The 27,067-nt window shown below is 35.4% G+C and overlaps 1 protein-coding gene across 2 annotated transcripts in view; it reads right to left on the reverse strand.

Annotated features, from left to right (window-relative positions):
* Positions 1-27,067, reverse strand: part of CDH18 (cadherin 18) — a 324,131-nt gene that overhangs the window by 66,098 nt on the left and 230,966 nt on the right. For both annotated transcript variants that reach the window (XM_061187670.1, XM_061187671.1), the window contains one exon: positions 6,769-6,905. In XM_061187670.1, coding sequence (XP_061043653.1) covers positions 6,769-6,905 — 137 coding nt within the window. The remainder of the gene's footprint in view (positions 1-6,768; positions 6,906-27,067) is intronic.

Below are 27,067 nucleotides of genomic sequence, written 5' to 3' on the forward strand. Positions count from 1 at the left end.
ACAAATATCGTATATTAACACATATATGTGGAACCTAGAAAAATGGTACAGATGAACCGGTTTGCAGGCCAGAAATTGAGACACAGATGCAGAGAACAAACATATGGACACCAAGGGGGGAAAGCGGCACGGGGGGTGGGGGAGTGGTGGTGGGATGAATTGGGAGATTGGGATTGACATATATACCCTAATATGTATAAAGTGGATAACTAATAAGAACCTGCTGTATAAAAAAATAAATAAAATTAAATTTAAGAATTAAAAAAAAGAAAACTTATCACCACAGTAATTATCCATAATGCAATTAGTTGCTTAACTTGTCTTTTGCATTAGACTCTTAAATTCCTCAAAGACAAAATAATACCCTCAATATCATTAGTGCCTAAAATACTACACTACCTAGCAAGTATCATTTATTAATATATTCTGAGTGAGTTAGTTAAGGTATACTTTAGGACCAAGATGATAAAGTATACCATACCAAAGTACTGGAATGGTAGCCAAGGAAGTAGAACATTCCAAGAGGAAAGAGGATGATTAATATAGTCAAACATCACAAAGAAATCAGGGGAGATAAGAAATGAAAAGTACTCATTGGTTTAGCTATTGGGAAGTGATGAACACATTGGCAGTTTCTGAAAAGCACTTAGAATAAAACTAATACGTTATCCTGAGCTGAGACATTAACATGGAAATTGAGGGAGATGAGAGCTAGTCACTTGAAAAATATATTAAGAACTACTTATTGAGTGCCTACTAGTGCTATTATTTTACTAAGGAGTCACATAAAAGGAAAAGTAAGTGATGACATATAAGTTTGAAAGAATATTTATTATCCTATAAAAAAATAATACCCCCAAATTTTACAGATATTTTAGGGTTATGGTAGGTAGAATTCTAAAGGTGCCAGCACATGATTTCTGTCCCTTGGTTATTCAACTAAACACTAATCTGGGTACTGTTGTGAAGGAATTTTGCAGGTGTAATTAAAGTCCCAAGTCAGGTGACCTTAAAACACAAAGATTATTTGGGTGGGCCTGACCCAGTTGGGTGAAAACCACTGAAAGCAGAGACTTTCTCCAGATGGTAGCAGAAGAGAAAATTAAATAGATTCAAGCATAAGAAGGATCTGACACACTGTTGCTTGTTTGAAGAAGGTAAAGGAATGCAGGCAGCTTCTAAGAGGAGGGAACTGCCTCAGCTAACAACCAGAAAAAGAATGGAGCCCTCACACCTACATCCTCAAGAAAGTGGATTCTGCCAACAAGGAAAATGAGCGTGAAATCAGATTCTTCCCTGAAGCCTTCAGATAAGAGCCCAGCCCAGCTGACACATGATTTCAGTCTTTCCAGATTTAAAGCAGAGAACTCAGGTGAACACTCTTGGACTTCTGACCTACAGAAATCATATGATTATTTGTTACACATTAATAGAAAAGTAATAGAAGTTACCAAATAGCTCCATTATGGATTACATTGTTACATGTAACATAAATGTTCCACAGGTATTTATTGAGAAAGTACCCTTCCTCCAGAACTGTGATATGTGATAATAAGACACCACTTTCTATTTCCCTGACCAAAGACACATATTGAATTTATCTGATTATTAGTGTATTCTTTAAAATTGTGAAAATAATCTTATGTCTCAGAATGAATTTTTAAAATAATAGAATAAACCTCAATCAGCTAAAATACCTGATCAGTACTTGGGTTCAATAGACCCAAGTCCATCCTCCAATGGGTTCAATGGACATCAGCTGCCACAGAGGGTCATATTAGAATAAGCACAGATCTAGGAAACAAAATATTTAGATTCATATTTTGTGTGAGTCTCACTTTCCTTTCTCTTATAAAATGAGAAAATATCTGTCTTCTCTATTTCACAAAAATTTTTGTTAGGATGACATGGCTATAAAGCACACCATACAAGTGCAAATAGCTGCTAGTTATGTTTAGCTGCAGCAGTAAAAGATATCACAGACCAGACCCACGTTTCCTGCCTTTCCTGCATGACTGGGAAGCTGAATAATCACTTTGACCTAGAACCACAGGATGAAAAAAGGCAGAGCCAAACATCATGTAATTAACAGCTGCATTGCATCTGAGCCCCACCTGAATGCTCAAAGGATGCCCAGTTCAGCTGTGACACCCTCAGCTTTCACACTGGTCCTCTAGCAGGAGGTCTGTTCACCTGAAGGAAGGACCAATATTTTGTTTTTGTTTTTGTTTTTGTTTTCTTTTGCAGAGAGGTGCTTTGTTCTTATTTTCTCTTAAATCCTGGTGCATTGCTTCATCTGCCCAGAGAAGGAAAATTTCTCTTCTCTTAACCCTTAGGTAGGCTAAACAAGTATTTTAAAACATTAACTTCTAATTTTAATTCCATAGAACAACAGTCACCTCAAAACTGTTACATTAAGGTTTTAGAAAATCCCATTTCTTCTCTTGAAAGACAATGTCAATAGAATGAGAAGATAAGACACATACTGGGAGAAAATATTTGCAAAAGACACATCTAATAAATTAGTTACACAAAACATGCAAAGGAGTCAAAATTAAACGTTAAGAAAACAAACAACCTGATTAAAAAATGGGCCAAAGACCTTAATATATACTTCACCAAAGAAAACATACACATGGCAAATAAGTATATGAAAACATGCTTCACATATACGTCATCAGGAAAATGCAAATTAAAGCAAGATACTACTACATATCTGAGTGGCCCAAATCCAGGGAAGACTGACAATACCAAATGCTGGTTAGGATGTGGAGCAATGGGAACTCTTATTCATTCATATCTGGTGGCTATTCAAAATGGCACAGCTGTTTCATAAGACATTTTGTCAATTTCTTATAAAACTAAACATACTCTTACCATATGATCCAAGGATTGCACATTTTGTATTTACCAAAGGAGCTGAAAATTTCTGGCCGTACAAAAACCTACACATGGATGTTTATAGCAGCTTTATTTCATCATTGCCAAAACTTGGAAACAACCAAGATGAATTCATCTTCAGACGATGAATGGATAAACCTCTGGTACACGCTGATAATGGAATATTATTGAGTACAAAAAGAAATGAGCTATCAAGACATAAAAAGACATGGAGGAACCTTCAATCCATATTACTAAGTGAAAGAAGCCAACATGAAAGGCTACATACTGTATGATTTCAACTACATGACATTCTGGAAAAGGTAAAACTATGGAGCCAATAAAAAAGATCAGTGGTTACGAGGGGCAGGGATGGGGAGACATGAACAGGTGGAGCACAGAAGATTTTTAGTGCATTCAAATTACTCTGTATGATATTATATTGATGGGTTTATGCCATTATACATTTATCCAAAGCCATAGAATAAGGAGTTAACCCCAAATTAAACTATAAACTTTGGTTGATTATGATGTGTCAATGTAGGGTCATCAGTTGTAACAAATGTGTCACTCTGGTGGGGGAATGTTGATAGCAGAGAAAGATAAGCACGTGCAGGTGCAGAGAATATATGGGAAGTCTCTGTCCATTCCTCTCCATTTTGCTATGAACCTAAAACTGCACTAAAAAAAATAAAGCCTTTAAAAAGATCCTGTTGAAAAAGTATCCAAAATAGAAAATACTTTGATGACATGGCTCATGTTAAAGTAAATGCTTACAAACAATTGTATGCAGAAGGGCGCCCAACTCTATTAATAGGCACTTAGGCCAAGCAATCAGTAAGTGAATGTGAGCTTTTCCAGACACAGTCTCCCAATATGGCTATAAAATCTTAACTAGTGCTCATTCTTTCTACATACCTGTTTATGATTAGGATTAAATTATATTTTAGAAGTGCTCATTGAGGAGTCTCTAAGGCTTCTTTATTACCATCTATAAAATTCAGGATGTTACTCTTTACTGTACTGTTTTACTTAGTAGATGTGTATTAACTCATTTCCCATATGAAATACTAGCAGATAGTAAAAAAAAAAAAAAAAAGGAAAGAAAAGAAAAAGAACGTAGTAAGTACATATTTAAGATGTTACTTTAGTAAAAATGAACGTTTCCTTTAATAATGATTACAAATAATACAATTTTCATGATATACTTGAACTCATGTATATTTATAAATGAGCTTCTACTTGATACAAATATTATTTGGGCTGAGGTGAGATTTAGAAGCGATCTAAAGTATGGCTTCTGATCAAAATACCTCTGGAGTTGAACTTGATGTTATTTTAAAATAAGTCCCTATTGTTTCTGACAAGAAAATATCATTCTCTCCAGGGATTCTTCCCTTCCTTCTTCTGTACATGGAACCTGTTCTCAAGAAGAACTACACAATATTTTTGGAAACTTTTCAATGTCTCCATCACATCTACTTCAGTATATCAATCCATTTATTCTTTTTTTTTTTAATCCATTTATTCTTTTATTGTAAAACTAATTTTAAACGAGCCTTTATCATTTGACAGTTATTTTATTGTCCTTGGGTGACTAAGACCATGCAAATCTAGACCAAGTCTGGTTATTTTGAAAATGAAAATTAACCAGAATGATAACAAATGAACCCACTCATGTATTCTTTATAACACTCATTTAAAAGTAATTTTTCAGCACAGTATTTCCCTTTGAAAATGCTTATTTTCAAAGGGAAATACTATGCTGAAAAAATATCTAAATGGAAACCACTTGAGTTGATTTTTCAGATGCGAAACATGAAAAATTCAGGTGGAATAGAAAATACTGGAGTAGTTTAATTATTGATTTGTGATAAAGGACATTATAAAAGAGCATAAACCACAATGAGCTATCAGCCCACACCCACTAGAATGGTTATAGTCAGTATGTAATAATAAATACTGGTAATAATACAGAGTAATCGGAACCCCCATATCGTGTTGTTGTGAATGTAAAATTTAGCCACTTTGGAAAACAGTCTGGCCGTTCATCAAAATTTTAAATATAGTTTCTTTATGACCCCGCAATCCCACTCCTAGGTATATACCCCAAAGAAATGAAAACTCATCCACACAGAAACATTCATATTAATGCTCTTAACAGCATTCTTCAAATGAGGCAAAAAGTGGAAGCAACCCAAACATCTATCAAGTGATGAATGGATAAATAAAATGTAGTATATCCATATAATGGAATATTTTTTAGCAATAAGAAAGAAGGAAATACTGATACATGCTACAATGAAATGGACTTTGAAAATATCATGCTAAGTGAAATAAGCCAGTCACAAAGGACCATGTGTTATTGATTATTTTATATGAAATACCAATAAAAGGCAAATCTATTGTTATAGACTGAATGTTTATGTCTCCCCAAAATTCAGAGTGGACCACTCATGAGTGAGATTAGTACCCTTATAAAAGAGACTCCGGAGAGATTCCTTGCCCTTGCTACCATGTGAGTACACCACTAGGAGACAGCCAGCTATGAACCAGGAAGTGGGTTCTCACCAGACACCAAATCTGTTGGCCCCTTGATCTCGGATTTCCAGCCTCCAGAACTGTGAGAAAAAAATGTTTGCTGTTTAAAGCACTCAGTTTATGATATTTTGTTATAGCAGCCTAAACAGACTAAGACATCTATAGAAACAAAAACTAGATTAGTCGCTTCTTGGGTTGAGGCATGGGGAAGGGGGGGTAGAGGGTGATGACTAAGGGGGACAGGATTTCTTTTTGAAGTAATGAACATATTCTAAAATCGATTGTGGTGATTGATGCACAGCTCTGAATTTACTAAAACTCATTAAACTATACACCTTAAAAAGGTGAATGGTAGGGTATGTAAATTATTTCTAAATGAAGTTTTAATATTTAAAAAATTTCTTATACTTTCTGAGGGCAAAAGAATGAGAGAGCATAATTTCATTTTATATAGCTTTATTTTCTAACATGAAGTATTCCTAAATTTTAATGTTTATAGTTCACTCATGAGTATGTTGGAATCTTTCAAAATGTATATGTAAGCTGGGTATACTATACTAAATTTTAGTATAGTATATATAATACTAAACTTGGGGCAATTTGTACCTTTCATTTATTTCTCAACATTTAAAGAAAGACTTCACTTTCTTGACAGTAGTCCATTTTCCTAAAGCTTTATTCTAATTTCATTTGAAGACAGTTATGTACATCTTTTTGAACTCAGAGATAATTGTTGATATTTATGCTTTTTAAAAAAAACTTAGGTGTTTAGCACAATGCAATGTTCTGGATGAGGATGGAACAATGGCCTTCCTCAGTTGTATATCATGTACATCTCTTGAAAAGAACTTAGACCTGCCTGTTGAAATTCCAAGAGCTATTCTTCTGCTATAAAATTTCTAAGTGTTAATTGAAGCTTGAGGAAGGTTGTTATATTGATAAAATTATTCAAGTAAAATGTTAGATTTTCGTTTCTTCTCTTTATTTTCCTAAACTGCTCCACCGTATATGAAATATTCTTCTTCTACTTAAGTAAGGCATAAGCACATGACAAAGCAAGTCTCACAATTAAGAAGAGAACCAAATATTTTGACTCAGTGATGCAGACTAAGTGTTCTGTGATGCCAATTTTCCACCACTATGTGGGGATTAAAGTAAAGAAAAAGGTATAAGCTTTATTCACTGCATCTGACAATGAGTAATTGTATCTACTTCATTCTGTGCACTCTGCTAGATCATGGCATGAAAAATAGAAATCATGAAAGCCCTGCTCCAGAGAAAGTCTCAGCATAAATCTTCATGTATAAGTGACATCTTTCCTATGGTACATAATGTAAAGAAATTTACCATTTTCTGAAGCAGCAACTGTGATGTTGTACCATGGAGTTTCTTCTCTATCAAGAACCTTGGTAGTCTTAATGGTTCCAGTGTTGGCATCAATGTTGAAAAACCTGTCATCTTCAGCACTGTAGTCGATAAAGTATCTAGAGAAAAAAAAAATTGGATACTCTTTTACTTGATGCTATAATGAAGAAAACTGAACCAAGGGAGGTATTAAATCTAATATACTCAAATATTGAAATGTGTATTTTTACTTCCCATATTTGGCCCTTAAGATTTGCCCACCTGTTTTATATTTGCATAGAAATGATATCAATTATTTTTCTGTCAGTCCTTAATTAAGGTTTAATTCAATTACTAATTCAAAAAGTTAAAAAACAAAACACTAAACTCCATGAATAGAATAGTAGGTAGTAGATAGCAAAAACACAGTAATTAATAAGGGAAGGATTAAAAAAACTGCCTCTGTGAAGACCATGGTACATTGGGAAAAAAATTAAACCTTTAATGAAACTTCTCATTGTTATATGTACAATGTTTTTAGGATAACAGATGTCAAAGATTAATTTATCTTGGAATTTCATCATAGCTGAGGTTTGAAGAGAAACACAAAATGAAAAACAAAACATTTTAATTAATGACCGTTGTGTCTCCATCACCTGGCACCTTGTTTAGTCAAAGAATGAGAAAATAAACAGGAAGTAAGTTGCATCCTTAGCCACAAATCTTCTTCCCTCACTAGTTCATGTAATTTTGTAGGGCTCTCTTCTATTAGGTTTGGCCTCCAGCTTACTCTGGCAATAGAATGAGTTGAAAGTGATGGTGTCTGGTCCACATTTGGGTCTAGATTTCATGAGACTTTAAATGTTTCCTCTTATGCTCTGCCACTACCATAAGAAGCACATTCCAGGGCTAGTCCACTGGTTCCCAGAAGAAAGATGAGCCCCAAGGGCAGAGTTGTCAGCTTCCCATCCTAGAGTAGAGCTACCTAGTAAATGAGCAAATGTAGGAATGAATGCCCTGGAGATGAGCAGACTTGGCAAAGAGAAGCCAGCCTAGTTCAGCTGACCCTCAGCTAACTCACAGACACATACACCATGGTTATACATGACTTTTTTCTATACCCTGAGTTTTGGGGTTTTACATTATTCAGCAATAGTTAATTAACATAAATGTGAATAAATAACATAGTCAACAATCATCATATGTTCTAGAAATGTCCCAAACTATTCTTAAAACAATTTAATGAGTTTTTTTTTTCTCCTCAAACCTCTAATACTTCTTCCCTCATCATTAATCTTAGCTTAAGTGACATTTCATCTACACCTGAAGAAAAAAAGATGAACTATTATGTGAAAAGTGCAAGGGGCAGAATATTTGAATATAGGGAACTAAAGTGCAAAGATCCAAATTAAAGAAAAATCTTGACTTGGTTTAAAAACAGATAGGTGTTTCAATGTAGCTGGCAGAATGAATGAAGTGGATGGCTAGGGCATAGGACGAGCAAGTCCTATAGCACATGGTAAAGAGTTTTAAATTTTTTATAAAATCATGGGAAAACATTTTTAACAAAGGAAATAACGGATCTATTTACATTCTGGAAAAATGACAGTGGCTGCTTTGAATCTTGGATTGTAGAATGTTAAAAACAATTCAGAAAAGAAATGATGTCATCATGGACAAAAGTGGAAAAATTAGAAGAAAATGAAGTGTATAAAATAGTGCTATATATTGACTACAACCTATAAAGCTTTTTGTTGTAGTGGCATTGGTAAAAAGAAGAAATTACAAATGACTCAATTTTTGTGTTGTATCTGTATATTTGATCTAGCACGTAATTAATAAGCCCATTCATGGAGCTGGATAAAAAGTTAGGGGAAAGATTCCCTTTGGGAGAAAAAGAGTTTGGGAGAAATCAATGATTTTGACATGTTATATCTTAGATGTCAATTAAATAAACGTATGGAATAAAAAGAAGAAAATTAGAAATGGGTGTGGAGTTCAAGTGTACTTTCTGAATGAACAGGAAATATAAATTTGAGATAGATCAGCCTAAATGTAAAGTAATGGGAACAATCTCATCTGGGAGAGAATTGTAAGAGAAAAGGAAGGGAAAGATTGAGCAGTACAGCACCCAATCTTTTGAGTCTAAAGCAGTCCAGCATCTGAATAGGAGAAGGTACCACAAAAGGAGAGGAACAGCCCAGGGGAGAAGGAAAACTGGGAGGGAGAGGAGGCACAGAAGTCAAGAAAGGAGTGTTCTAAGTGGACAGCTGAGGTAAATTTTATTAAGTTGAGTGAGGTTAGTAAAGGCAGAATTGGATTTGACAGGATGGACATCATTGGTTAATTTGAAAAGAGTAGTTTCAATAAAATATGAAAGGATGGAAGTTTTACTGTAGTGGATTCAAAAGTATATTGAATGTGAATATAGGAAGCCCATGAGTCCTGAGACTTTATCGGATAACAGTACCTGAAGGAAAGATGAGAAAAATGGTGCCTTATGTCATCAGAGAAGTGGGTTCAACAAATTAATTTTTTTCTGATATGGGAAATATTAGTCACTGTTTTTGCTGAAGAAAATAATAATTTTGAAAGAGGGAGGAACAAAAGGGGACTTCCCTGGCAATCCAGTGGTTAAGATTCCACACTTCCAACACAGGGGTGGGGGTTCGATCCCTGGTCGGGGAACTGAGATCCCACATGCCATGTGGTGCAGCCCAAAACAAAAACAAAAAAAAAGGGGGAATATCTAAAAAGAGAAAATTCATGAGAAGGTGAACAGACTGCATTCCAGAGCACAAATATAAGGATTTCCACTGAAAGTAACAGAGACACTTCTTCCATTTTAACATGAGGAAAATCTCAGAAGATAGGTGATTGTGGTAATGGAAATATTACAAACTTCATCATACTTTCTAGAACAGAGTATAAGCATAACTTAAATACAACCTGTGCCTTGCATAGGCATACGGTGTTAACAGGCTACCTAGAACATATTGCTCTGGTATAAACCTCATTACAACCTGTGGACACACATGCGCAAACATAGCAGAAGATATTAATAGCACCACAGAGATCCAAGTTATAGAGCATCCCAAGAAATCTAGGAGCTCATTTAGTGAAAATAACACCTGACAAAAACAGAATACATCACTTGAAACTGTGTGATCAAAACAAGGAATTGGCTATTTTGTGTACCGGTTGTTCTAATAATAAATATATGTTAATTAAAGAAAATTCAACATGCAAAATCAATTTAAATGAGAAAAGATAGGGGTACAAAGCAAATCTGATTCAAAGAGGCACATGATCCAGACACTACAGAATAGTGGTAAAGAGGTATGCCATTGGGCTTTCCCAAAGCATTAGGCCATGGTGCACTGAAACTGATTTACTTTCTTTGACTTGAGTTTATATCACAAAAAAACCTTCTCATAATATCCTTCCCCAGGGACCTGACGCTGACGAAGGCTGAATTACTAAGGAGATGTGAGAAATCTTGTCACATGAAAAGAATAACATCCTTTAAAATGTAATCAGTTGGCAATCTGGTTATTATATCATCTAAAGTAACCTGTCTTCAAGACACTTTCCATTTTTGGGTAGTTTAAGAATAATGGTTCCTGTATTCTAAAGTTGGACCTAAAATTGAAAAATATTATTCAACTTCAATGTTTCCTGCAGCAACTATCAGCAAAGCTCAGATTACATTTTTATCAATGCAACCCTGTGTAATATAGAAGAACAGGCCCCGTTTTAGAAATCTGATCACTTCACAGCTGTCAGTCTGGAAGAAAATGGGTTTTCTTCTGTTTATAAGCTAAATTAAGACTTTGAAAATGTACAGCCTCTTTATCAGAACAATCCCCTCTCTCTTAGGCACTTCACACAGAGCTTTCTAACATTAAGTGCTAGTACTTGTGGTTAAATACTTTTAGAGTACATATATTTTTTATTTCAATTTGAAAAATACATAACCTATGTTTAAATGGTAGGTATAATGTGAGGCACGTGTCCTCAGACTCAAGTTATTTACTTCTTAGTTTTCTATGTGACCTAACTCTCTTGGGAAATCTGCAACATAAGGGCTAGATATTAGGGCAATGCTTTGAGCCAAAAAGTCTTATTCATGGAATTGCAATTGAATTTCGACTCAAGTAGAACTAAATAATTCTGCTTAAGTACCCTTGGATTTCTGCCTCGCCATAGTAATAAAAACACAGGAAAAGGGAAAATAGAAATGTGAAAGAAACTATTCAAAACTATTTGGGGCGGGGGGGGTTATATGTACAATGATTCAATGCTAATTATTTAAAATTAAGAAGTTACATGGGTCCATAAAACTGTTTATCAAAAAAAATAAAAAATAGATAAAATATTCTCAGTAGGTAACTTTTCAAAATATTTTTGTAATAAAATACATTTATATCCTTCACAAACCTTCAAAAAGTAAACACAACGTCTTAATACTTCATGAACTTATATATATATATTAATGTTTTTTGCAAATGTTAATATTAATTTGACATCCTTAGATATATCCAGCAAATATAAAATAAAGTAACCATTTGCCTAGGTGATATAGGTTCTAAATCGGAATTGATTATGAAGCCTAAGGAATTAGAGTTTTGAGAATTTTTTTAAAATATCTTAGTTCATAGCTATCAAAAATGAACCAATGTAAATTGAGGCTATAGTGTATATAACTGGATAAGATGTTTAAAGATATTCTTCAAATTCTACTTTCCCCCTTAACATAAGACTATATAGAGATGATATTTGAGAATGGAAGGAAACACTTACACACATTTATAAGTTATTTACAAAAGCAAACTGATATGAGATAATAAAGGCTAACACTTATGGATCCCTTACAGTGTACTGTATTGTGCTTTAACTGTGTTCTAAACATTAGTTTATTACATACCCAGAACAACTGGATGAGATAGGTACTATTAATAGACACTTTTTTATAGAGGAGAAAACCGATGCACAGGGTGATGGAGAATTTTATTCAACATCAAAGAGCTAGTTAGTGCAAGAGATTAAAAATCAATACAGTCAATTAAGAAATATTGGGAATTCGCTGGTGGTCCAGTGGTTAGGACACCACGCTTCCACTGCAGGGGGTGCAGGTTTGATCCCTGGTCAGGAAACTAAGATCCCACATGCTGCGGGGCATGGTCAAAAATAAATAAATAAATAAATAAATAAATAAATAAATAAATAAATGCAAGCACATTAAAAAACAAAACAAAACAAAACCAAAAAAAAAACACTTGTCCCTAAAACAAGCTTAAAAATTTAAGAAATATTTATAAGATCTTTTTTTAAAGTAGACAATATTTGAAGCTTTACCCATTCATTCAAAAGATATTTATTTGAAGGAGTACAAGAAAGGAACAAGAAATATTTAAAAGAGAGGAAATAGCAAGACCTGAGAATTATTTACACATGATTTAGTTAGGGAAACAAGTAGGCAAAAAAGAAAAAGAAAGTGTTTGCAAGGTAATACTGATTGATGCTCAGAGAGTTTAAAATCAGAGGTCAGAGTAAAATTCTAAGCAATTAAAGTCTTCAGGGAAAACATGGGTGTGATCAGTCTTGAAGGATAAGTAACAGGAGAGATGTGCATTAGAGATTATCTAGAAAGTATAAAATTTAGTAATTTCAGATGAGAGAGAGACAGAGATATCTTAGCTCTGGTTTGTGAAGTGTGTTGGCATTTTTCAGACCACTATTATTTTGGTATTAGACTAGTAAGAGAGGAAGAAAGAGAGAGGCTTCATGTTGAGATTGTAGGTAGGATACAGACAGAAGTTCCCTCCTTCACTCCCACATTAATGCCCCAGTCAACATTACTACCCCTACACAGTGTTACACTAGAGTAGAAGAACTTACTTGAAAATAAAATATTCTTTGATATGGCATGAATATTGATTCAATCATATCATCAACCAAACCAATGAGAGAACACTTGAGAGAGAGATTAGAGGTGGTTGGTGGGGAAAAATTCAACCCACAGTGCACTTCTGCATAGGTTGGTTTTCGAAGATTAATAGACGAAAAGAATGCCAAGGAGGGTTTACCCAAAACAAATTTCCCAATTTTCAGATATCATAGAGGTAATAACCTCTTCAGGCCACTGAAAAACATCTCCTACATTATTTTCCTCAGTGTATAATAAACTGTAGATCCTGGCCTTGATTCATTCACTACGTAAAGATGAATTCTATGGAAATTTGTTTCTAAAATAGATCCATCATACTGTGAAAATGGCATGGATCAATAGTAAGAGAATAAACACAGGCTTGGAAACCAAGTAAACATGATGTTCATCACAGATAAAACCACTTATTAGCCCTATGACCTTAAGGAATGTATCACCTCTCTGAGCTTTCTTTGTTAGCATAATGGAGATACCACCTACATCATAATTTTATTTTGACAATAAAGTGAGGTAATATATGAAAGTATTTTATGCTTGAGTATCAAGTGATATGCCTCAGTAGACAACTGTTATTTGTCTTAATGTCTCTTAGGATGGTTTTCTCTTTTTTTCCTTTCTTGGAAAACTTGGGTCTATTTTGTTGAGACACTTCACAAATAGTAAATGCTTTTTTTTTTTTCATTTCTTTGTTTGTTTGTCTTTTTCTTCTGGCAAAGTATGTGAACACAGTGGGATCTGAATAAGGGTTACTATTGAATGAACAAGAGTCTCCATACAAATAGCATGAACTGCTGTCCATTTCTAAAAAAAAGAAATCTGTCAGAAAACTAAATTATTTTTAATTTCCTTCTCCATGCACATGAGTCAACTTTCATTGGGAAAGTTTATGAGAATAAAGCTCTTTTTCTTCCACCTGAATAGCATAGGTGTATGACTTTGCCTCATAAGCGAATGAATAAACTAACCAGGCATTCAACAAATATAAAGAAGAACCTGTTAATACCTAATGTAAAATTAAGTAAGGCATTTCATTGTAGCCTTTACTTCTTTTGTAAATATTTTGGTGGAAATAATCAGGCCAATAAGTCATTATGCTTTACTTATCAAGAGCAGTATGTTTTCATATAGATATTATGATTTTATAGATTCCTAACGTTATCCTTTATACATATTGTTAATATTGTGCTTGAAATTTGTTATAATAACTCAGGAAATAAACTTTTTTTTTACAGTGTGTACTTAGTTTGTGTTTTCCTTTCATTGAGAGATATCTAAACATTGCAAAAAGGACAAATAAATGTACACTTTTTACAGTATTTCATTTAACTTATAGTTCTCAAACTAATTTTAAGTTGTAATACAATTATCATTTTTAACGCCCATTTTTTTAAGACCTCATGTTGAATCTAAGAAAAAAAGCCACTCCATAGTACATCTAGCTGATGCTTTAGACGAATGTACAGCATATGTGACCAAAAGGGTTAGTATGAGGGTGGAAATATTGAGGCAGATTCAAGGGCTACTCTAATATGATGATTACAGCACATTATAACCCAACCACCACTACAATCTCACCGCATCCTCCATGAAGTAGGTGTCAAGACAATATCCATTGGGTTGGCCAAAAAGTTCGCTTGGGTTTTTCTGAAGGGAAAAACCCGAACGAACTTTTTGGCCAACCCAATATACTAAATGCTACTTAGGAAATTGTATGATCAATGATCAATAAGATGTTACCTATGGGGGACTGATAATCTCCTGGCTATAGACCAAGGAAGTGCAATTAAGCTTGTGCCAGCTCAGATTTGTCCACTAGTCCTTTAGAGCCCTCTAATTTGACAATTCCATATTCAAACCCTAATTTCACGCTGGCAGAGAAATGGGTCCTTTTAACACAGGAGATCTTGCAAAGTTGCCACTATAGTTTATAAACCTGGGTTACAATTTTTATTCCTACAACTACTCTCTGTTCTGTCATTCACTATATGCACCATTTCATATTTCTAGTAAATATGTTTTAGTGCAATGGGCAAAGTGAAAAGAAAATGCATTACATTGAAATAAAATGAAAATTTATTGTTAAAATTAGAATTTGTGGGCAAACAAATAGGCAGACAAGTTATGATCACAGGAAGCAGTCAATCTCAATAATGATTACCTCTATTCAAGTATTTTCTTCAACAGAAGCTACTTTAAACAAATTACCCAGTTTATCATTTGACACTCAATTTCCCTTTGATTATATAGGCATAGATTCAAGATAATTATTAGTCATGTTAAAGTACATTAGAAAAGTTATTTTTCACTTCGATAACAAAATTTCAGTCCTCAGAGGCACTTATTATTTTCATTATAGTCTGTCCATATCACCATAAAAATTAATTTAAAACTTATGTAATGGAAATCTATTTTTACAGTGATTTACTTTGAGAAACATCTGTTGGCTAAAAGTGTAGAAGATGTCTTTCAGTTGTCACATTTTTTGATACTTGTACATACAGAATGTGAGTGGTTAAGCAAATATATTTGAGACTTTGCCTCCCAAACAGCTGTTTTTGTAAGTTTTACTGACTATGATCAATAGATGGGATAAAGTTTAATCAATATACACCCTTTGGGATATTACAGCAGCTTGGCCTCATCTTTAATTTAACAAAAAGTCACACACCTGCAGTATAGCTCAGATTCATTAAAAAAATTTAAGATTCCCTTAGCTCACTTTGGGGATGCAATTTATTCCACAAGTCATGCATCCAGAAAATAATCTTTCTAAAAAAAAAATAGAACATAGGGATCATTTGTCACTTGATAGTGTATTGTGCTTAATAAAATGGGCAGCACACATAGCACATAGATATTTTGGAAAGCTTTTTAACTTCCTGAACCAAAACCTCGATCCAAAGAAACAAAAGCACCTCAAGAAGTAAAATCTCTACACAAGAAAATATGTTTCTGCCTGTTATTTATGCCTCTAAGTAATTAAGATTTTTAAAATTCCAGTAATCTTGAGTCCTGGAAATGCTATGGAACCATTTTAAGCATTTTTTTAAATTTCTTTGAAAAATTTACATGAAAGCTATTTGGATGTTTCAGTCTCCAGTCAGTAGACTAACAGACGTCACTAAGCCTGGATTTAGGCATTCATTCCAGGGCTAAATGAGTTACACATGCCCACCCGGAAAATAGGTTATCCTTCTGGCGTCAGGACTCTGATTTGCGGTGGTTACCGTCACATACTAGGCTGTTAGGTAAATATGAGCCCCAAATGGAAAAATGTTCAGGGGTCTTCTGTATCTTTATCGAAGCATGGTAAAAGTGACCACATTCTATCCAATCTCTATGGTTAGTTAGCTGTGTGATTGGGAGACAGTCACTCAGGCATCTCAGTCTACGATATCTTCATCTCTGTAAGAACGGGATTGTCTTGGTCATCTTTAGGTCCCTTCACATTCTCAAATGCCATAGTCACATGACGTTTAACAGTAAAGTATTGGTCAATCTAAATGTGCTAACTTTGTTATCTGCAATGTGATAAATGACAAAACACAAGTCAAAGACAGACTTCCGGTTTTAAATGGAAGCCTGCTTTCTATCTGAACTCAGTTTGCATGAAGTATCCTTAATGAGTTATCTCCTTTGTATCAGAAGACTATGACAGTTTTGATGAGGGTATATTAAGGCTTTCTATTAAAGGTCCAATTAAGATATTTTGACTTTCACTAAGCTAAACTTTTATAAGTCAATTTGGTCTATAGAATAAAAACTCAGTTTAATATGAATATATTTTGAAACACATTTTCTGAGTATTCTTGTCTTTCTTTTCAGAAGTTTGAATCCTGTATTCAAACTTTCTTAATCAAAAATTTTTACTTTCTTTTTCAAGTTTGCCATATGACCTTGTCATTATTTTGAAATATCTATTTTTTGCTATTATAACATTCCAAATTAATGAGGTATTCCTAACTGCCATCTCATCATGAGCTATGTGAAACTTTCAGAAGTGTGTAAGAAAACAACACACTAATAAGGATGCCATGAATATACTGGAATCATTTATTCTCTGAGGCTACAATTAAACTCAAAACAGGATGAGTAATGACTTCTAATTCTCTGCAACTATTCTTTTTTTTTTAAAGATATTTTAGAAAGATTTTTTTTAATTTAGCAAATATTTCCAAACTTGATCACAATTTTATTTCTTATGTTAGCATATATATTGGCTATTGTTTCCTAAATAATGTCAAGGTAAGTATTTGAAAAAATTATGCAAGATTTTTAATATTTCTTTCTGATGGCTTTAAAGTTACTGTACAAAGAAAATATTAAAATTTTTACCAATAAGTAAATGTATAGATAAATTCAGATTATAAATCAGAGTAGAAAAGAAGTAAAGATCGGGGGATATACTTACTCATATAAATTCATACTAAGGCTCTTCGTCCTATGAGAATTATTAATTGAGGGCTTCAATAATTTTCTTTATGTTGCACTAAATCAAGTGGCATAAGTCTTTGACTTTACAATATGGAGAAACTCTAAAATAAATAACAGTTTTTTCGTGAGATGCTAGAGTTAAAAATGGAATTCTCTTCAGCATCTCTTTTTCCCAGCGTATGAAACACATCTGAACATGGGAAACATTCGTTTCCTACTTTGTGGTATCAGACTTCTGTAAATGCAGTTTATTATTATTATTAGTTGAAATATACAAGAGGCAGATTTGGGGGCTTTAAAAAAAACAGGGTTTTTGTAGTAAAGCAAAACTGGGTTTAAATTCTGGATCTGCCACTTTATCACTACGTAAATTTGGCCAAATTACCTGTCTGTACCTTAGTTTCTTCATCTATAGAATGGGACTAATATTGCAGACTATTTAGGGTTGTTACAAGGGTTTGGGGCATGCTGTTACAAACCCCTGGCCCACAGATAGCAAGCAGCAAATGGTCACTGTTTTTAATAGCCACATGATATAGGGTCACATTTTCAGAAAACTCTCCTGCTTCTCGTGTCCATCATAGGACTGCTCATCTGTCAGTAGCTACTCAGGAAATTCCTGAATTCCATTTCCAGTATGCCAGCAAGTGAGCACAGCCAGCTTAAATCAAGGTTTCTTCACTACTGGTAAATAGCCTGGTTCTGATTTTATTTTTAAGAAAGTTGATGATGATATTGCTGTAAATTGCATATCCTTGTTTTGAGTTAAAAAAGACAAAAGCTAGACATGATATGCTCTTAGAAATCTGAAGAATCTTACTAATAGTTTAGAAAATGGAAATACAAAAGACAAGTCAGGAAGCTTTTCACAAATGCCTATGAGACTCAAACTCCCTTTCATTATCAATTCTACCGACTTGGAGTTAATTGCATTTCAGGGCACATGGCAAGGTACATCTCTCAATGTGCGCCTCCTTAATTAGTACAAACATTTGGTCCCTGGGAAAGGTGGAAGTATGAGGGTTACTTTTGTATTTGTTAATGTTTTCTGCTTTATTCACTGTTTGCCCCTAGAGGCCCATGTAAATGACACACTTTTGTTAAAATCAAGAACAAATATTATGTAAGTTATGCCCCCAAACACCAGCTATGGAGTCTGATTATTTTAAGGCAGCTTTGGAAGGATTCATTTTAGTTGTCTAACCAAAACAAAGCAGAAAGAATAATGTACATGCTAATGGATTTGTGCTTCTCAGTAGTTGCATTTAAAGACAATATACCCATCACCTTTGCATAGCAACAACTGGGCGAATGTGTGTAACATAGCTGGTGTTCAATTAAATGCTCCCAATAATATAGAGCAATTACCGAGGCAATTAACAATATAATGGAACCATTATACATAAATTTTTTTTTGTAGTTTTTTACTAAATGAAATGTATGTTGAAACATTCACATGAATACACATATATGTGAAACATACATGCTGGTATGCATTTCCCAAAAATATGTTTTCAAATTTTCTTTCCATGAGTATAATTAGCACCCCCATTTTACCAATGTACTACCCAGTTTGGTTTACTCTGGGTGAGGGTTTTTCAAACTCAGCACCACTGATATTCTGAACCAGATAATTCTCTGTTGTGGGGACTCACTTGTGAGTTGTAGGATGTTCAGAACCATCCCTGACCTCTACCTACAAATGATGGTAACATTCCACACGCAGTTGTGACAGCCAAACACGTCTTCAGACATTGTCAAATGTCCCCCGGTAGGGGGGATTTTGCCCTTGGGTGACCACTGTTTTATGTGGAATAGGTTTTTTTTTTTGGTATGTTGGGATATATAGAGCAACATTGAAACAAATTTGTCCCTGACCTCAATTTTTCCTCCTTTGGTCTACCTTTTTGGAACATATATTCCACCCTTTACAGCATTCTGAAATTTCATTATTATTTATTTTGAAATGCAAATCTTCCTATCACTGTTTCTTATTAAACTGACTCATGCATCTCTGATTTATCTTTTACCCCCACTGACACTGCTGTCAGGATAAATTTCCAAGATGTCAGCTTGGAAAGCCTTTTCCAAACGCAAAGCGCAAAGCCTTTTCATGATCTCTCTAAAGCATCTTTTTACAACCTCATTATTTGCTATTCCCGCACAGGTAACCTAAGCTCCTTGTGTACACAACAAACTGCAGTTATGTTCTCTGTTCTTCACCTGTCTAATCCTTAACCTGGGTTTTGAGCTTCAATTCAATCTTCCTCAACTCATTCCCTCCAGAAGATGTCAGGCATACTTATTCCCTACATATGTATCAGACTTTTATCACCCTTATCAAAGAATGTAAATTTTTTCTCTCCACTGGACTTCAGGCTGCTCTGTGTGTGTGTGTGCATGTGTTTAATTTCTTTATCCTGAGGAATATCATAATAGTTGCATATAAAAGGTGCTTTAAATATCACTTTTAAAAATCAGGTACCTCCCACCTCCTTTAATTAAAAATATAGAATGCATCATTAATATCAAGTTTTAGTTTTTTTAAAAAAAGTCTTATCAATGTTTATCAAATATTTCCACATCAAACTCACAGCATGAAATATTTTTACTATCAAAAGCTGTTGGCTCCTTTTGGTAAATGGCCACATTTATAAATATCTTTATAACACTAACTTTCAATGTAGACACATTTTCCTTATTAAGTGTCAAAAATGCTATTAAAATATGGCATTCTATGGAATGATGAAGCATCGTGGTCTTTCCTGTGCTTGGACAAATAAGCATATCAACTTCTGCTTGCATTGCTTAATTAAAGATCAATTTTCACAACTGGGTTTATGCCTATTATATCGTATACTTTGTCTATCCTGCTTCAAGCAATGTCCAGCTCTTGCTCTCAGTGTGACAGAAGGGTTCTCAACTAACAAGGTAATGTTACTGCATTCACAGTTGAAGCAGAATTGTTTAATACATACCTCTATGCTTGGAAGATTGTTTCTCTCCATGCATGAGTGCTGTGGCCATTTTTTAAAAACTTAAGAACAATCATGCTTATATAAAAGAAAATGGAAACACTTTACAAACATTACATAGATATCAAAGAGAATACTTATATTAGTTTTTGTTAAAATGGATGAGAACTAAAGAGAGTGAGAAGACAAACTTGAGAAAAAGCAGACAGATTTGTTTCAGAGTTCAGACTTTCTAGGACCTTAGGATTATCCAAGGGTATAAATACAGGGTAACTAAAGAGTTTTATACATTATGTAATTCTTTGAATTTGTCATAATTGAGACAAAAAAAAAAAAACCAAACACCCTTCTTATTATGCAAGGAAACCTTTAATTATCTCTGCATGACATATGACAACAATAAAATATTAGTCAGTGAGCACTTACTGACTATACTAAGTACTTTCTGTCAATCTAATTTAATTCCCTCAATATATGTATGCAACATTATTATTCTTTGTTCATATATTTGATAGCAAGACTCAGCAAGGTTGAATGACTGTATAAGATGACACAGCTCGTAAATCAAGTCACCAGAATCCCCACATTGGTCTTCCTGTCTTCAGAAATGAGTCTCTAACTTGCCTTGGACAAGTTAGTATTTATTGAGTGACTATTAGGTGCAGACCACTCTGCTTAGCACTTAAAGCACATAGCTTGAAACACTCTCACAATAACTCTGAGAGATAGATATCTGTGGTGTTCTTTCACAAATAAGGATAAGTAATTTCCTAAAGGCTTATAGCCATGGTGGCAGAACAAGGAGTCAGAGTTGAATGTTTATTCCGAAACCCTCATTTTTGTGTGTGTGTATTTATACTTCCTATTGCTAAGATACCAAAGATTCTCTACTTTGTGATTAAATATTTCTCTCTAAATTTTTCCAGTCAATTATGCTCCCATCTATTAAGTCAAATGGAAAAAAACTCATCTGTGTGGTCACCAATATATTCATGGAGATAGTTACATGTATGCTAAATTTGATAGAAACCCATCTGTTATTTATTCAGTTAAAGAATCAGCTAAGATTATAGTTGAATTATACTAATAGAAAATAACATGGATGGGATGTGTGGCTGTGACAGTTTGTCTCTGTGGCTCCAGGAGAAGAGTCTCTCTGAATAAAGATGCCAAAAATGCAAAGTGACTAGATGGGAGCCAAGAGATAAAACTAGGGAATGGGAGCTTGCAAAATATTGGTTCCCAGGGTGGAGGTCTGGCCCGAGCTCCTGTGGTGGGAGCTCTGAGTCCAAACTGCTGGACTAAGAGAGAACCTCAGACCCCAGGGAATATTAATCGGAGTGAGGCATACCAGACGTCCTCATCTCAGCACCAAGACCCAGCTCTATCCAACTGCCTGCACACTCCAGTGCTGGACGTCTCAGGCCAAACAACCAGTAAGACAGGAATACAGCACCACCCATCAAAATAAAAAAAGAAACAACAAAAAAATATGTTACAGACAAAGGAACAGGCAAAAACCTACAAGACCAAATAAATGAAGACAAAATAGGCAACCTACCTGAAAAGAATTCAGAGTAATGATAGTAAAGATGATCCAAAATCTCAGAAACAGAATGGAGACAATAAAAGAAACATTTAGCAAGCATCTAGAAGAACTAAAGAGCAAACAAAGTGATGAACAACACAATTACTGAAATTAAAATGAAAAATACTCTAGAAGGAATCAATATCAGAATAACTGAGGCAGAAGAATGGATAAGTGAACAGGAAGATAAAATGGTGGAAATAACTGCCAGGGAGCAGAATAAAGAAAAAAGAATGAAAAGAATTGAGGACAGTCACAGAGACCTCTGGGACAACATTGAATGCACCAACATACAAATTATAGGGGTCCAAGAAGAAGAGAAAAAGAAAGAGTCTGAGAAAATATTTGAAGAGATTATAGTGGAAAACTTTCCTAACATGGGAAAAGAAATAGTCAATCAAGTCCAAGAAGGACAGAGAGTACCATACAGGATAAACCCAAAGAGAAACACGCCGAGACACATATTAATCAAAGTATCAACAATTAAATACAAAGAAAAAACATTAAAAGCAGCAATGCGAAAAGCAACAAATAACATACAAGGGAATCCCCATAAGGTTAACAGCTGATTTTTCAGCAGTAATTCTGCAAGCCAGAAGGGAGTGGCAGGACATATTTAAAGTGATGAAAGGGAAAAACCTAAATCAAGATTAATATACTCAGCAAGGATCTCATTCAGATTTGATGGAGAAATTAAAACCTTTACAGATAAACAAAAGTTAAGAGAATTCAGCACCACCAAACCAGCTTCACAACAAATGCTAAAGGAACTTCTCTAGGCAGGAAACACAAGAGCAGGAAAAGACCTACAATAACAAGCCCAAAACAATTAACAAAATGGTAATAGGAACATATATCTCGATAATAACCTTAAATATAAATGGACTAAATGCTCCAACCAAAAGACATAGACTGGCTGAATGGATACAAAAACAAGACCCATATATACGCTATCTACAAGAGACCCACTTCAGACCTAGAGACCCACACAGACTGAAAGTGAGGGGATGGAAAATAATATTGCATGCAAATGGAAATCAAAAGAAAGCTGGAGTAGCAATTCTCATATCAGACACAATAGACTTTAAAATAAAGACTATTATAAGAGACAAAGAAAGACACTACATAATGATCAAGGGATCAATCTAAGAAGAAGATATAACAATTGTAAATATTTATGCACCAAATATAGGAGCACCTCAATACATATGGTAAATGCTAACAGCCATAAAAGGGAAAATTGACATTAACACAATAACAGTAGGGGACTTTAACATCCCACTTTCACCAATGGACATATCAGCCAAAATGAAAATAAATAAGGAAACACAAGCTTTAAATGACACATTAAAAAAGATGGACTTAACTGCTATTTATAGGACATTCCATCCAGAAACAATTGAATACACTTTCTTCTCAAGTGCTCATAGAACATTCTCCAGGATAGATCATATCTTGGGTCACAAATCAAGCCTTGGTAAATTTACGAAAACTGAAATCTTATCAAGTATCATTTCTGACCACAACACTATGAGACTAATATCAGTTACAGGAAAAAAAACTGTAAAAAATACAACCACATGGAGGCTAAACAATATGTTAATAAATAACCAAGAGATCACTGAAGAAATCAAAGAGAAAATCAAAAAATACCTAGAAGCAAATGACAATGAAAACACGGCAGCGCTAAACCTATGAGATGCAGCAAAAGCAGTCTAAGAGGGGAGTTTATAGCAATAAAATCCTACCTCAAGAAACAAGAAAAATCTCAAACAAACAACCTAAACTTACACCTAAAGCATTTAGAGAAAGAAGAACAATAATCCCCCAAAGTTAGCAGAGGAAAGGAATCCTAAAGATCAGATCAGAAATAAATGAAAATGAAATAAAGGTAACAATAGCAAAGATCAATAAAACTAAAAGATGGTTCTTTGAGAAGATAAACAAAATTGATAAACCATTAGCCAGACTCATCAAGAAAAAAAGGGAAAAGACTCAAATCAACAGAATTAGAAATGAAAAAGGAGAAGTAACAACTGACACTGCAGAAATACAAAGGATCATGAGAGATTACTACAAGCAACTCTATGCCAATAAAATGGACAACCTGGAAGAAATGGACAAATTCTTAGAAAAGCACAACCTTCCAAGACAGAACCAGGAAGAAATAGAAAATATAAACAGACCGACCACAAGCACTGAAATTGAAACTGTGATTAAAAATCTTCCAACAAACAAAAGCCCAGGAACAGATGGCTTCACAGGCGAATTTTATTAAACATTTAGAGAAGAGCTGACACCTGTCCTTCTCAAACTCTTCCAAAATATTGCAGAGAGAGGAACACTCCCAAACTCATTCTACGAGGCAACATCACCCTTACACCAAAACCAGACAAAGATGTAACAAAAAAAGAAAACTACAGGTCAATATCTCTGATGAATATAGATGCAAAAATCCTCAACAAAATACACATCCAACAGCACATTAAAAGGATCATGCAACATGATCAAGTGGGGTTTACCCCAGGAATGCAAGGATTCTTCAAGATATGCAAATCAATCAATGTGATACACTATATTAATAAAATGAAGGATAAAAACCATATGATAATCTCAATAGATGCAGAAAAAACTTTTGACAAAATTCAACATACATTTATGATTAAAACTCTCCAGAAAGTTGGCATAGAGGGAACCTACCTCAACATAATAAAGGCCATATATGACAAACCCACAGCCAACATTGTTCTCCATGGTGAAAAACTGAAACCATTTTCTCTAAGATCAGGAACAAGACAAGGTTGCCTACTCTCACCACTATTATTCAACATAGTTTTGGAAGTTGTAGCCACAGCAATCAGAGAAGAAAAAGAAATAAAAGGAAACCAAATTGGCAAAGAAGAAGTAAAACTGTCACTGCAAATAACATGATACTATACATACAGAATCCTAAAGATGCTACCAGAAAACTACTAGAGCTAATCAATGAATTTGGTAGAGTAGCAGGATAGAAAAATAATGCACCGAAATCTCTTGCATTCCTATACACTAATGATGAAAAATCTGAAAGAGAAATTAAGGAAACACTCCCATTTACCATTGCAACAAAAATAATAAAATACCTAGGAATAAACCTACCTAGGGAGACAAAAACCTGTAGGCAGAAAACTATAAGATACTGATGAAAGAAATTAAAGATGATACAAACAGATGGAGAGATATACCATGTTCTTGGATTGGAAGAATCAACATTCTTCAACAAAATGACTCTACCACCCAAAGCAATCTACAGATTCAATGCAATGCTTATCAAACTACCAATGGCATTTTTTACAGAACTAGAAGGAAAAATTTCATAGTTTGTATGGACACACAAAAGATCCCGAATAGCCAAAGCAATCTTGAGAACGAAAAACAGAGCTGGAGGAATCAGGCTCCCTGACTTCAGACTATACTACAAAGCTACAGTAATCAAGACAGTATGGTACTGGCACAAAAACAGAAATATAGATCAATGGAACAGGATAGAAAGCCCAGAGATAAACCCACGCACATATGGTCACCTAATCTTTGATAAAGGAGGCAAGCGTATACAATGGAGAAAAGACAGCCTCTTCAATAAGTGGTGTTGGGAAAACTGGACAGCTACATGTAAAAGACAGAAATTAGAACACTCCCTAACACCATACACAATAATAAACTCAAAATGGATTAAAGACCTAAATGTAAGGCCAGACAATATAAAACTCTTAGAGGAAAACATAGGCAGAATACTCTATGATATAAATCACAGCAAGATCCTTTTTGACCCACCTCCTAGAGAAATGGAAATAAAAACAAAAATATACAATTGGGACCTAATGAAACAAAAGCTTTTGCACAGCAAAGGAAACCATAAACAAGATCAAAAGACAACCCTCAGAATGGGAGAAAATATTTGCAAATGAATTAACTGACAAAGGATTAATCTCCAAAATATGCAAGCAGCTCATGCAGCTCAATAACGAAAAAACAAACAACCCAATCCAAAAATGGGCAAAAGACCTAAATAGACATTTCTCCAAAGAAGATATACAAATTGCCAACAAACACATGAAAAGATGCCCAACACCACTAATTATTAGAGAAATGCAAATCAAATCTACAATGAGATATCACCTCACACCAGTCAGAATGGCCATCATCAAAATATCTAGAAACAATAAATGCTGGAGAGGATGTGGAGAAAAGGGAACCCTCTTGCATTGTTGGTGGGAATGTAAATTGATACAACCACTAGGGAGAACAGTATGGAGGTTCCTTAAAAAACTAAAAATAGAAGGCGGGGCAAGATGGCCGAAGAGTAAGACGCGGAGATCACCTTCCTCCCCACAGATACATGAGAAATACATCTACACGTGGAACTGCTCCTACAGAACACCCACTGAACGCTGGCAGAAGACGTCAGACCTCCCAAAAGGCAAGAAAATCCCCACGTACTTGGGTAGGGCAAAAGAAAAAAGAAATAACAGAGACAAAAGAATAGGGACGGGACCTGCACCAGTGGGAGGGAGCTGTGAAGGAGGAAAGGTTTCCACACACTAGGAAGCCCCTTCGTGGGCAGAGACTGCGGGTAGCAGAGGGGGGAAGCTTCGGAGCCACGGAGGAGAGCGCAGCCACATTGGTGCAGAGGGCAAAGCGGAGAGATTCCCGCACAGAGGAGCCCGACCAGCACTCACCAGCCCGAGAGGCTTGTCTGCTCAGCCGCCGGGGCGGGCGGGGGCTGGGAGCTGGGGCTCGGGCTTCGGTGCTAGCCGGGAGGGAGTACGGGAAAAAGACTGCAGCTGCCGAAGAGGCAAGAGACTTTTTCTTGCCTCTGTTTCGCGGCGCGCAAGGAGAGGGGATTCAGAGCGCCGCCTAAACGAGCTCCAGAGACGGGCGCGAGCCGCGGCTATCAGCGCGGATCCCACAGCAACAGGGACGCAGAGGGAAAAACGGAGAGATTCCCGCACAGAGGCTCGGCGCCGAGCAGCACTCACCAGCCCGAGAGGCTTGTCTGCTCACCCGCCGGGGCGGGCGGGGGCTGGGAGCTGAGGCGCGGGCTTCGGTCGGATCCCAGGGAGAGGACTGGGGTTGGCTGCGTGAACACAGCCTGAAGGGGCTAGCGCACCACAGCTAGCCGGGAGGGAGCCCGGGAAAAAGTCTGCAGCTGCCGAAGAGGCAAGAGACTTTTTCTTGCCTCTTTGTTTCGCGGCGCGCAAGGAGAGGGGATTCAGAGCGCCGCTTAAACAAACTCCAGAGACGGGCGCGAGCCGTGGCTATCAGCGCGGACCCCAGAGATGGGCATGAGACGCTAAGGCTGCTGCTGCCGCCAGC

This window comes from Eubalaena glacialis, chromosome 4, assembly GCF_028564815.1.
Source record: "Eubalaena glacialis isolate mEubGla1 chromosome 4, mEubGla1.1.hap2.+ XY, whole genome shotgun sequence".
NCBI lineage: Eukaryota > Metazoa > Chordata > Mammalia > Artiodactyla > Balaenidae > Eubalaena > Eubalaena glacialis.